The sequence below is a fragment of the Hydra vulgaris genome, chromosome 09 (genome assembly GCF_038396675.1).
Source record: "Hydra vulgaris chromosome 09, alternate assembly HydraT2T_AEP".
NCBI lineage: Eukaryota > Metazoa > Cnidaria > Hydrozoa > Anthoathecata > Hydridae > Hydra > Hydra vulgaris.
In genome coordinates, this window is record NC_088928.1 from 28,642,054 (window position 1) to 28,657,097 (window position 15,044).

General features: G+C 25.7%; 1 protein-coding gene across 1 annotated transcript in view; it reads right to left on the minus strand.

Moving 5' to 3' along the window:
- Positions 1 to 318: 318 nt before the first annotated feature.
- LOC100202828 (endoplasmic reticulum aminopeptidase 1) overlaps positions 319 to 15,044 on the minus strand; it is a 69,741-nt gene continuing 55,015 nt past the window's right edge. The window contains exons 12-20 of the mRNA XM_065805240.1: positions 13,921 to 14,054; positions 13,498 to 13,553; positions 13,161 to 13,308; positions 13,009 to 13,082; positions 12,827 to 12,931; positions 12,579 to 12,746; positions 12,314 to 12,454; positions 11,896 to 11,977; positions 319 to 687 (exon numbers count right to left, since the gene is read on the minus strand). Of these exons, the coding sequence (XP_065661312.1) occupies positions 523 to 687; positions 11,896 to 11,977; positions 12,314 to 12,454; positions 12,579 to 12,746; positions 12,827 to 12,931; positions 13,009 to 13,082; positions 13,161 to 13,308; positions 13,498 to 13,553; positions 13,921 to 14,054 (1,073 nt within the window). The 3' untranslated portion in view covers positions 319 to 522. The remainder of the gene's footprint in view (positions 688 to 11,895; positions 11,978 to 12,313; positions 12,455 to 12,578; positions 12,747 to 12,826; positions 12,932 to 13,008; positions 13,083 to 13,160; positions 13,309 to 13,497; positions 13,554 to 13,920; positions 14,055 to 15,044) is intronic.

Genomic DNA, 15,044 nt, shown 5'->3' on the forward strand with positions numbered 1-15,044 from the left:
AAAATCGATTACGGTAGGTGGTGCTTTATCACGGTAGGTAAAGAAACTTACTAGATCTTACAAAAAAATTTAAAATAACATTAAAAAAATAATTTTACTAAAATTTGAATAATATAAATTAGTTAATAATTGAATATAAAATATTAATTCGAAAACCCTAAATAAAAATCTGTTACGGTTTTTAAGTTAAAAGTTTTCTTAAAGTCGCAGTAGGGGAAGCCATGACCTTATATAGGATCTTTTTTTTAAAGAGTTTGCAGAATTATTATAAAACGAATTCGGTACTTAAAACAAGGTAAAAAGCACTAATGACATTGCTCGAAGAAAACACTTTTTATTCAAATTTTAACCCATTAAAAATAAATAGTTAATAAAAAATAAATAATCCCACAAAACAAAACATGTCTAAATGAATTTCGAATAATATTTAATATTTTTAAATATTAAAAAAAAAATTTAAAAATATAAATTGAGAGCTAAGAAAATAAAACTTTAAAGATTTTTAGGAAAAAAATCCACACTTTAATCTTGTTCTGAAGATCCACTTTGTATCTTATTCTTAAGCCACTCGCATACTTTCTTTTCATTTTTTTCCAACCAATGAATGTGATTACTGATAGCATTGATTGACTGTTTTGCAGCAAGACTGCCAGATCCCAGTTTATTTGATTCGAGAAATTTCTTGGCCTAAAAGTAAGTAAAGAAATATATATAGGGGAGAGTGGTGTACCTCGGAGGTATTTTCAAACTTTTACAAGTATTTTAAAAAATACTCTCAATATGTTCTGTAACAATATATTTTCATTAACTTTATGATATTAGTTACTCTTGGATTTTTTATTAAACATCCAGAAATATTTTTTCATCCTTTTTTTTAAATTTAAAAAACAGCTAATAACCAATGGTGACAAAAATTTGGCACAATCTTTGATAAGCTAAAACTTATTGAATTTTTAGTTATCCAGTCCTAATTTTTTAGTTATTTTGTTTATAAAGTGTTACTTATCTTTTACTGAAAGTTTTGTTTACTTAGATTAATTAATAAAAAAGTTATCCAAAAATGAAGTCGACTACATTAATTGAACAAGTGTACAACTATTGTAATTTGCATCCTAACGCTAAAACGAAGAGCTCCGTAGAGTATTTTGTTGCCTCTAATCACCCCGAAAGAACCATTAAACGTTACATGGCAAAGTGGAAGAACAATGAACCAAAGTCTCGTAAGCCTGGATCAGATAGAAAACCGAAAATTATGACTGCTGGGAACATCAATCGCCTGAAAGGTTTTTTGAACAACCGGTCTGGAACTTCAACAAGAAAAATTGCAAATAAATTCAAGTGTGATCATTTCTACATTGTAAAAACAATAAAAAACAAAACAAACATTTGTTATTTTAAGAAAAAACAAATCCCTGATCGCACTGAGAAACAGTTAAAGCAGTTGCAACTGAAGTGTGGAAGAATTTGTCGCAAATTCAGAAACCGCGACTTTGTCATTGACGATGAGTCTTATTTTACATTTAAACATAGAAATAAAAATTCAAATGTTGGATTTTACTCAGATGACGCAAAAAATGCACCAAAAAATGTAAAATATAAGCGCAAAAGCAAATTTGAAAAAAAAATTGTTGTGTGGATTACCATATCCCCTCGTGAAACCTCGAAACCATTTATTGTTCCTGCAAGACAGGCAATTAACCAAACAGTGTACAAAAATGATTGCATCATCAAACGATTGATTCCTTTTATCAACAAACATCACAGTGATGGTAATTATGTATTCTGGCCTGACTTGGCCTCTTCACATTATGCTAGAAGTGTGACCAATTACCTCGATGAGAAAAATATCCGTTATGTAACAAAATTTGATAATCCAGCATGTGTCCCAGAATTACGACCAATTGAAGATTTCTGGTCAATCCTTAAAGGCTACGTGTATGAAAACAATTGGGAAGCTGAAAGTGAAGATCAGCTGCAAAAAAAATCCATTCTTGTTTAAAAAAAATTGATAAAAATCTTGAACAAGGCATGTGTGAACATGTATACAAAAAAGTTGATGCCGTACGTCGTAATGGCGAGAAATCATTATTGCAGTAATATATTGTTTAATATTCTGTACAATATTTTTTGATCATTAAACTTTTAGTTGTACTATAGTCTGTGTTTATTTTGTGCTAAATTTTTGTCACCAGGGTTTATTACAGCCAAGGTACACCACCGGTGGTGTACCTTGGAAGTATGTATTTTGTACCTTGGAGGTATTATTGTTTCAACAGATAAAGTACTCAACATGGTAGAAGTTTGATAGAATGTTTACTTATAGGATAATTGGACTTTACATCAGAGATAATATTAATCTGTCTAATTAGATTTATATAAACTATATATTAATTGATAACTATATTTAAATTTATAATATATAATTTCAACATAAAATGAAATTATATTTTATTATAGATTTAAACTAATTTATACTTAGAAGTATTAAAAACTTACAAAAGAAATAATGTTGATTAAGAAAAGAGTAATAACAAATATCTACATTAAAGTTTAGTAATAATAAGTATTTCACTTTGATTTAACGTTTGTCTACTCTACATTCAGGTAATCAAAGTTAATGCCAAATGAGTTTTTCCAGTTGCCGTGTTGAACCTCCTGTAATAGAGGGATGTGGCAACTAAAAGACCATGTCTAATTTGTCCAACTCATACACAGTTTTATAATCTCTTTGATAATTCAAGAAAATTATCAAAGAGAAAATAACAATTTGAAAAAAATAATTACAATTTAACAAAGAAATACACACATCATTTTACACTAAAGAAATTCTTAATAAACAAAAAAAAAATCATAATAAACTATAACAATATATTACATTAAAAAAATACTTTCATAACAAATATTACTTATAATAGTATTTACAAAATCATGCAAGTTTGTACCTTGATGGTACCACCAATGTAACACAACATTAGCTACCTCCAAGGTACACCCTTATCACAGATTTTACAAAACCGCTACCATATATTTATAGGTTAGGAGTTAAGCAGTTTCAAGCATGCATAAATGCAGCTGAAAACATGTTTTACAATTTTTGATAATCAGTTTTAAAACAAAGTTTATACCTAAAGGTTGAAGAAAAAAAAGAATGCGCTCTAAAAAAATTACTTTTTGGTACCGGAAACATACTTTTATTTTTATTGCAACAACAAATGTGTTAAGCCGTGGTAAAACAACTTATTATGAGCCTTTAGAGGCCAATACACGCAACTAAAATTTCAGTTTGAATTCATCACTCAAGATGGCAGCTCAATTGACGTGTCTCCAAGGTACACTCACCTCCAAGGTACACAACTCTCCCCTACATATATATGTATATATACAGCGGCGACAAAACAAAAAGCACAGATTGATGTTCAATATGTAATGTTATATTTTCAAGAGGTCTGAGTTTTTGAGATCTAAACTTTTTCAGCCAAATAAAATATTATTTTTAGAAGATAACATTACTGAGTAAGAAAAGAGAGTAACTTTGTTAAAAAAAAAGTACAATCGTTTAAATGATTTAGAAGTACAGAATAAGGGGGCAATTTAAATAGCACACCCTGTACAAAACTATCATTTCGTCCTTTTGCTACCGAAATCATGGAGGTTCTTTGTATAAATAGTTTAGAAAACTTTATTAGAGGTAAATTAATATTTAGTGGGGTATCCTTTTGAGTCAATAACTGCTTGACAACAACAGCCCATTGACGAGATCAATTTTTGACATCGTTCAGGCGTAATGGCATCCCAAGCAGCCTTTATTTCGATCCAAAGTTGGTCTAAATTTGTTGCAGTAGACTGGTTTATGTTTCTGTCAACTTCCTCCCACAAATTTTCTATTGGATTTAGGTCTGGTGACTGTGCGGGCCACTCCAATACATTAATCTTCGTAGCGTTAAACCACATTTTAACGCTTTTGGCGGTGTGCTTAGGGTCGTTGTCTTGTTGGAATTTCCAAACCAAAGGGAGATTTTCCTCGGCATATGGCAACATGACATTTTCAAGTATTTCTTTGTACATTTGTTGATCAATTGTCCTTTGAATTCTATGCAACGGGCCCACACCACACCATGAAAAACTGCCCCAAACTATCACATTGCCACCATCATGTTTTACGGTCTTAAGACTATAGCGAGGGCTGAGTTCTTGGTTTTGGGGACGACAAACATATTGTTTTCTGTCGGATCCAAAGCGATTAAACTTAGACTCGTCGATCCAAAGCACATTTTGCCAAAAACTTAAATCTTTGTGTACGTGCTGTTTTGCAAACTTCAAACAGCTGATGAGATTACGTTTTGAGACCAATAGTTTTTTTCGGGCAACCTTTCCAAATAGCTTATTTTCGCGTAAGCGACTTTTAACAGTGCTGACAGACAGATCAAGTTTTAAATTTTGAGCAATTTGTTCTTTATTTTTTGGTGCGCCAACAAAAGGATTCAGATTAGCAATACGGGCAATGGCTGCATATTCTCTGGGGGTTGTCTTTCAATCGCGAGACTTTGTCTTTGTTGCTTAATGAACCAGTATCGTTAAATAAATTAATAGCATTGATAACTTTCTTACGAGAACAACCCAATCTTCGAGCTCTTTCAGAATTGTTCAATCCTAGATCTCGAAATGCCTGTACTTGTCCTCTAAAGACATCTGTTCCATGTTTACCTCGTCCCATAGTTGATAGATAATGAGTTTTTTTTTTTTTTGCCAAATGAATTACAAGAATATTCTTTAAATACTGAATATAATGATTATCTTTTGATATAATAAAAGAATTTAAGTTTTTTTTAAATAAAAAGTAAATGTGTGCTATTAAAAATGACCGTCAAAGGTAAACACAACCGCTTAAATGCTCAAAACAAGCAAATTTGACAGCTATAAATGTCAAATGAGTATTTCCGTTCCAAAAGGTGAACATTGTTGATGCTATAAAAAATAACAGCAGTTGCTATAAATACAAAAAAGTTGGCATCAAAAAGTAAAATCAACTGGTCATGAAATTGTGCTATTTATGTTGTCGCCACTGTATATATATATATGTATATATATATATATATATATATATATATATATATATATATATATATATTATATATATATATATATATATATATATATATATATGTATATATATATATATATATATATATACATATATATATATATATATATATATATATATATATATATATATATATATATACATGTATATATATACATGTATATATATATATACACATACATATATTAATGAAGAGAAACAACTTTTTCTCTGGTACTTTAAGTTTCATGCCTATACAGCAATTGAATACAATTATTTATAGGTATTCAATGGCTGATGATTGCCTTGTTGGCATGAAACTTAAAGTACCATAGTAAAAGTTGCTTTTTCTTCGTTAATATATATGTATATCGCTTTATTTGAAATATCTTTTTAATATTGAGCACTCTTTTATGACTATGAAGTTTTATTTTATTATTATAATACAAACTAGCCTTAAATATCAATATATATATCAATATATATATATATATATATATATATATATATATATATATATATATATATATATTATATATATATATATATCAATATATATATATATATCAATATATATATATATATATATATATACATATCAATATATATCAATATATATATATATATATATATATATATATATATATATATATATATATTGATATATTTATATATATATATATATATATATATATATATATATATATATATATATATATATGTATTGATATATATATATTGATATATATATATATATATATATATATATATACATATATATATATATATATATATATATATATATATATATATATATATATCCTTAAAAGTCATTTCTTGTTATACGATATGTTTATAAATATATAAATTGATTTTAATAAAAAAGGCAGCGTAGAACTATATTTTAATATATTAACAATATTTCGCTAACCTATTGTGGTCAGTGTCATCAGGTAAATAATTAATAATATATAATTATATCTAAATATACTGACTTCGTTAATATATTATTATATCTAAAATATAATTTTAACTTATTATAATATAATAATAAAATAGCCTTTTTATTAAAATCAATACATATATAAATATATATATATATATATATATATATATATATATATATATATATATATATATATATATATATATATACATATATATATATATATATATATATATATATATATATATATATATATATATATATATATATATATAAATATATATATGTATATATTAGGGGCATGACTACCACCTGAACTTTTATTTGCATTAACATAAAATATAAGTACTTTTTTCTGAATTGAAAAAAAACTTTCCTACCAGTGTAGCTGAAAATTTGGTCCCAACAGTCTGTAAATACAAAAAATTCAAATTTTTGCATTTATGGTGGGGGCAGGGTCACTTACAAATATTTCAAAATAACCATGAGCGTTATTTTTGTAGCTTGATCTATATGATTTTTTTAATTTTGTTTTTCAGTAAAGATAATGATTATGGTCGGTCCTCTCGTTTGAAGTCAGTTTGTATATTTTGGGAAGTTAGGGGGGGGGGGGGAGGAGTCAAAACATTTTATTTTTTATTTTTGTGTAAAAGAATTGAATAATACATAATATATAACCACATATACATATTATATAACCATGTATACATAATATATAACACATAACACATGATATATAACCCATAACACAATTGCTTATCAAGAAAACTGCATAACAGAGATTATGCTGTGTAAATTTTCCAAACATTTCTACAATTAACATAGTTCGTGTCTACTTAGTGATTTTTTCACGGCTTAATGTATTGAAATATTAGGTTGTCTTATGGTAAGAAAAATTTAACATGCGTCCTTTATTAGGTGAGAAAATACTGACCAGCATATCTGATGTTTACTATATTAGGGTAAAATGCTTATAAATTTGCAATTCAGTCCAAATTTAAAATTGACTTATAATAAATTATATTAAAATTGACGAATAATATAGTAATATATTTCATGCTTAAAAATATCAAGATATAAATATTTTTAGATACAATATCTTTAATTTAATTCTACTACTTTTGATTTGATATTTAGAGACAAAATTGTTGACTTAAAAAGGAATAGAAAGAATTTGAACAAACACAAAAACCATTAAGGTAAAAATGTGATTTTTAAAAAAGAATATATTTGATTAAAATATGTTCTTTTTAAAAACCACATTTTTACCTAAATGGTTTTAAAACAAAAAAACTGTGAAGATATTATCTTCACAGTTTTTTTGAAAGAAAGATGAAATAAAAGTTTTAAAAAGTAGACAAGAAGATGTCAATTTTCTCAATGATCAGAAAGGATTGCATATTCAAAAAATGTCTTGCAAAAAAAACTTTGCAATATAAAAAGTGAAGTAAGAAAAATCTAAAGGTTATAAGAGTCTATTAGGAAACAAACAAAGATTGATTCGTGAAAAAATTGAGGAGACAATAAAATGTTTAGATACTTATGATAATGGAGATGATAAGATAAACAGTATCTCCAGCCTTTCAGAAAATTTAAAAAGTTTGATGTTGTTCCTATTTTTATTTAAACATATATTGTTAAAAAAAAATCCTAAAATAATCTATCTTTGAACCAAAAATTGTACAATTATATAAACTAGCTTACTGGACCCATAAAAATACAGGTCTATGTAAGTCTATTCCACACCAAACTTTTCTATACTTTTTTTTATATATTACAACAGTCCGAACCCATAAAATAAAGGTCTTCACCAAACCGACCATTTCTATTCAACAAATACATCTATATCTATTCCACACCGATCATTTCTATTCTTATTCCTTATCTACTTTAATATTTATACATATATATATATATATATATATAAATTAATTTTTTATTGCTCTGTTCTTTAAGAACATTGAGCACTCTATTTGTAAAATACACTAACATAATGTATATATATATATATATATATATATATATATATATATATATATATATATATATATATATATATATATATATATATATATATATATATATATATATGTATATATATATATATATATATATATATATATATATATATATATATATATATATATATATATATATGTGGTTTAGTGCACTGTCATCAGTGTTTTTTCAGGGGTTCAAGTCCTTTCCGAAGCATCATAATTTTTGAAATTTTTCAATCTTGCTGTATACATATATAGCAAAAAATTATATATAACAAAAAAAACTACTGATTGCTAAAATAAAAAATTTAAAGTTTTCTCATATAATACATATATTATACACGATTGTTCAATATACACCCAGCTAACTCAACTCATGCTAAAGACGTTTACACTTATAGACATTTGTACCTAATGCTATCCAAGTGGCGGAAATTTAATAGTATATAAGAAAATGACGTAATTTTAACAAACAAAAAATATCAAGAGAGGGGAGAGTCATGACAAATCTAAAATCTAAGTTTCAAATTTTCCACATAAATGAGACATGTTTTATATTTTTTCAATCTTGTCAATTTTTAAAAATACAATAACATAAATACAAAAACTCAAAACAAAACAGTTTAAACAAAATAATTATTAGAAAATTATTTTTTTATACCCTGTATAAAACATTATATAAGTGGATTTTTTACATTTGCATATAACATATTTGTTTATTGTTATGTTAGATGCTTTGCAGTAAAGCTACGCTTATCTAGAGAACCCGCTTGAAAAGTGCTGATTAATTGCAATCGATATAAGAGTTTATAAAACAATTTCTTTTTCTATTATATGCATAATTTTAATAGATCAGTGGTTTAATGCTAATCATTGGTGCTGTTTTGTGAGCGTTCAAATCCGCCCTTTAACACAAAATATTTTCAATTTTTTTAATCTAGTCTTAAATATCTTAGCAAAAATATTAATGTAGCAACAAAGACTTAATTGTTAAAATAAAATCTTAAAGTTTTTTTTAGCTACAGGCTTGCACAGCAGCGCAATCTGGAGTAGCAGGACTGTCTTTTTAAATTTTTTCTTTATCAAGTTTCAGACTGTATTTTTTTTCAGACCATCCACAGCTAATTAGGACTAATTACCTGAGCATATTAATAACATCTTAATCATGACACATGCACAACAAACTTATCCTGGTATTTTGATGTTTTTAGAATTTTTAGGCTTTTTTAAAAATCTTTTTGTTTGTTATAGTATATATCTTTATATATGTATGTATATATAACATCTATAAAATTTCAAGTGTTGTATTTTGTATTTTAGAAAAATCAAAAAAGATTGAAAAAAAACAATAGTGAAAAAAAACAATAGTGAAAAATAATTGAAAAAAACACAATAGTGGTAGGATATGAACCACTGCTTTTTGCTTCAGAAAGTCTGCGAGCTAACCACGCGGTCACACAGACATGTTTTTTGCCAAAAATTTTAAAACTATTTAACAAACGAAGGACTTCATAAATATTAACTGAAATAAATGCTATAGATCAAAATTAAGGAGATGTTGTTGCAATGCAGTTTTCAAGTGAAAGTAAAACTGTAAAACTTGATATATGTTTTAGTATGTTTTAATATTACATAACTTGAAGTGTACATAAGTTAGAAATTTGCATACACCTTTGTTCACATTTTCTTATAAAAAAAGTGCTGCAACTCTTTTTTTGCCATTACCTAGGTTGCAATGGCTGCGAAGAGTTCTGTGTCAAACACACTCAAATGGGCACTATTAACACTATTAAATTTTATTTAAAAAGTTAACGAGCCCCCTCCCCAACCTCCTAAATATACCCATGATTTAAAATGGGTATGACTGACCATTCCCATCAACTTTATTAAAAAAACAAAACATAATCTAAATTTGATAGATCAAGCTACAAAAATAACTCTCCTGGTATTTTTGAAAGATTTGTAAGTGCAAACCTTACCATAAATGCAAAAATTTGAATTTTTATTTATTTTTGGACCAAATTTTTATCTGCACTGGTGGAGTTTTTTTTAGGTTTGAAAAAAAGTACTCTTCTTTTATGCTAATACAAGTAAAATTTCAACTTTTACCAATATGCCATTTCTGAAAAAATTAAATGTGCTTTTTAGCCATACTTCAAATATATATATATATATATATATATATATATATATATATATATATATATAATATATATATATATATATATTTATATATATTATTATGTATATATTATTATATATATATATATATATATATATATATATATATATATATATATATATATATATATATATATATATATATATATATATATATATATATATATATATATATATAGATACATACATTTACATTAGGGTGGAGTGAATTTTAGTTTTTTTTACAATTCGTTTAGCCCGGGTGTGCAAAAGTTGTCTATTCATTTAAGAAATACTCTGGAAAAATATCAATGCTCTAGGAAACTATCTTGAGGTGCCTCAAGACCTTTAAAATTTTAATGGGTCCCTAATATTATGTAAAAAAAATTTTTTCAAAAGTATGTCATGTTGGGTCTCAAGAGAAGCAAAATTTTATAAAAATTTCAAAAATAACAATTATTTTATAAAAAAATTACTATTTAAGATTTTTTTGAAATTATAATTAAAAAAAATAAACTTTTTTCATTTTTAGTTTAAAAGGTCATTTTTTCTGCAATAAACTATAAAATAACAATTTTTTTTTTTAAATAATTGTTATTTGCGGTAGTGGTGTAGTGGTAAGAGCGCTCGCTTCATAAGCGAGAGGTTCGGAGTTCGACTCCCACCACGTCCCTGGAAGTACCGCGCTCAACTTAGTTTCTCCGCGCAGTGGCCTTGCTCGGAAAGGTTCGTGTTTCGGAGTTAAAGAGTTGAGAGAGGGTTGTACCACGAATAACAACTAAAAAAAAAAAAAAAAAAAAAAAAAAAATGAGTAGCCTCCTCGACTGTAGTGGCCCCCCTCGGGCCTTGGAGAGGTGAATAATCTAAAAAAAAAAAAAAAAAAAATTTTTGAAATTTTTATAAAATTTTGCTTCTTTTGAGACCCAACATGACATACTTTTGAAAAACTTTTTTTTACATAATATTAGGGACCCATTAAAATTTTGAAGGTCTTGAGGCACCTCAAGATAGTTTCCTAGAGCATTGATATTTTTCCAGAGTATTTCTGAAATGAATAGACAACTTTTGCACACCCAGGCTAAACGAATTGTAAAAAAAACTAAAATTCACTCCACCCTAATATACATACATACACACATATATGTGTGTGTGTATATATATAAATATATACATATATATATGAAGGGCTTATTGTGAAACAATCACAAGCCACACTTTTTTCAAAAATGAGTTATTATGATTTTTATAATCATAAATAGTATACGCAATAGCCAAAAAGATATTAAGGCATAATTCTTAAAATTGGAGCTATTATTATAAAATCATCTTACTGTAAAATGTGATTTTATAGATTTAAATAAAACTTAAAAGTCATTTTTCTCAAATATTTGTTTTTGTGGCTTGTCATTGTTTCACAATAAGCATTTCAGATATATATATATATATATATATATATATATATATATATATATATATAAATATATATATATATAAATATAAATATATATATATATAAATATATATATATATATATACATATATATATATATATACATATATATATATATATATACACACACATATATATATATATATATATATATATATATATATATATATATATATATATATAATATATATATATATATATATATATATATATATATATATATGGCATAAAGTGACATGATTTAACAAATTTCACTCACCTTTTTCAAGTCTTCTTTTGTTTTCATTCTGGCAAAAACTGTTTTAATTAAGCTTGACATGTCGAAGGAACCTTTTCCATATCTAAAAAAATTTTTTTAAATTACAAATTTATATTTATAATTAAATAGTAAACTATATTGCTATTTGTTAGTAAAAAACTTGCAAATTCAATTCAATTAACAAATAATAAAGAAATTTTTGTTAAGAAATACAACTTATCAGTTTAATCATTAAAGTAACTTTAGACTGATTGATTGATTTTGATTGCTGTCAGATTTATATTTTATACATTTTAAATTAAAATTAAATTAAAAGAACTACTAATAGGTTGTGTTGTTGTTGTAAAAATTTAGTTCAAGATTTGTTTTTAACATTGCATTTATATTAAAATAATATTTTTTCATGCTTAAACATTACCTCTCAAAAAGTTTCTCCCAGTTTTTAATAACAAAATCTTCTGCCATTTTTGTTCCTTTAATATTAGTAGAAATATGTTCAATTACCCCACAAGTGTCTTGTGTTCGAATGATGGAAGTATTCATAGACCAACTCAAATACCTTGCAAGAGAAATAGCTATAGTGATTATAAGTTATTAAAAAATATATATAATCCATATTTATATATTTTCTTCATTGAGTATTATTAAACATTTTCATTTATAAAATTCAACAAAAAACTTACTTTTTTAAAGTTGATTCTTCGCTGCTATCAGCTAGTGCAAACATGATTTTACGTTGCTCAGAAGGAAATGGAGAGTTAAGGTACTTATTTAACATAAATTCCCATTGTTCTTTTCCACCATATTTTATGCCTGCCAAATACACTGTTGAACGCAAGTTTGGTGCAACACTAAAACCATTTACTTTGCTTTGTTTTTTTTTGTTTTTTTGAAACAATTAAATTTAAACTAAAAATTTTTTAAAACTTACCTCTCGTGATTGTTCATAAAACGATCAAATATTTCTAAAGCCCTTTTGACAGAATCGGTGTCATTGTGCATGACAGATGAGCGTAATGCAGCTCCTCGTAAATACCTGAATTAAATTAAAAGTAAAGTAAAAAAAAATTTTGCTATTAATATGGAAAATACTGTATAAACATATAAAAGTACCTATTCAGATGAGTCCCCTCATCAACCCAACCAAGTTTGTCAACAATTGGTTTTACTTGTTGAATTATATACTTCTAAATATATATATCAAAAGAAACCATTTATAAGAATAATCTCAACAAAGCAGATTTGCAAAAGAAAATTTTAGTTACCTGATATGAACTGTAGCACGATCTTCCTTGTAAAAGACCACCTATATATCCTAGTGAACCAAGTGCTGTTATCCATGGAACATATTCATCTTCATTTTTCAAATACGCAGTCATTTCTAAAGCTTTTATTTGATCCAGTTTGCCAGCTCTATACACAATAAATACATTTATTTTAAAATAAAAGCTTTTTTATAATATAAAACAAACGGCTCAAAAACGATTGAAACTTTGAAAATTTTACTCTAAATAATATATGTATAAAGTAAAAAAATCACTACATTTTTCACTTGCTCTAAATAATATATAAAGTTAAAAAACCATTCACTGTTTCACTTACTTTGCTAATTCAAATGCATCATCTATGAGATTTGAGCGATCTGATGTTGAAAATGCCTAAAAGTAATGAATATTAAAAAAACCAAGAAAAACTTTATAAAAGGCTTTTATTAGTTAGAATAACTTTATATAAACAGTTATTATTTTGCTTTTTAATGTCCAATAAGTATAAGTATATATAAAATAAAAATAAAGACTTTTTGCTTCTTTTTTTGCTTATCCCAGTTATACTAAAAGATAAGGACATACATCAATTAAAGTTTAGGCTAAAAAAGGACAAAAAGTGCTATTACAGCAGAAAATAAAAACCATATTTCTCATTATTAATCTTTTTCTGAAAAAAGTTTCTGGTTGTGGATTTAGCTACCTTAGAAACATCACATAAAAAAAGTTATTTAAAACTATTAATATATAAAATATGTACTTTGTGGTTGTCTTGAAGCTGTTTTGAGAGCAAGTTCCAGTTGTCTTCATCGTAATTGACTCGATAAAAGTTTAACTGATCAATATTTGCTTTTATCCAACCAGAGGCATTCATCATAGTAATGCTAATTGAATCTTAAAGGTATTTTTTTAAATATAAGTATTTAATTCTTTAAACATAAACAAACATAAAACAAAATTTATTTAAAACATAATAATTTCTAAAAAATAATAATTCTAGTTTCCCATTTCAATTTTTAAGTGCTATTATTAAAATTTTGAAGACAAGTTTATGAAGCTAAAGTTATAGTTTTTTTTACCACATTTGTTAGAAAAAGTGCTACCATTTAAAAAAAGGTTATATAGGAAAACTTTAAAGTAATTGAAAGTCAAGTTAACAAAAAATTGCAATGTGGATGTCTTACTTAACTGTAAAACTTAAGATTGAGATTATGCAATTTATGTAGATAAACATAACCACGGGAGTAGATCAAGCATTTTTTGGTATTTGAGATAACTAACTTCTTGACATGGAGCAAACTCCGAACATTTATACTTATGTCAAATAAAGTTGCTTTGCAAAATGTTGTGATGATTGGAAACTGGGAACAAAAAACCCAAAATTTTAACCAAACCTGCCCCAAACATGATTGCAACAAGTTGATAAAATATTTTTTTTACCATTCTTAACTAAATTTATATTGATCAATAAATTTTAAATTTCATAGTACAATCTCTTAACGTTCAAAAATTATGACCATATAACATTCGAACTTCCCTCTATATGAGGAGGTTACAAATTTTATATGGTCAAAATTTTTGAATGTTAAAAAATTATAAGTTATTATTAGTAAGAAATTTAAAATTTATTGATGAATATAAATTTAGTTGAAAATGGTTAAATAAATTTATCAACTTTTAGCACTCCCTTTTGAGGCAGATGGTGGGGGACAAAAACTTTGGGTCTTTTTTGTTCTCAGATTAAAATCATTGCAATATTTAGAGTTCGCACAATGTCTGGAAGTAAGCTCAAACAACAAAAAACTATATATGTGACAAATTATGTTCAAAGTTATACTATTACTTATAAATATTATGATATACAATCATATAAAAATATTATGA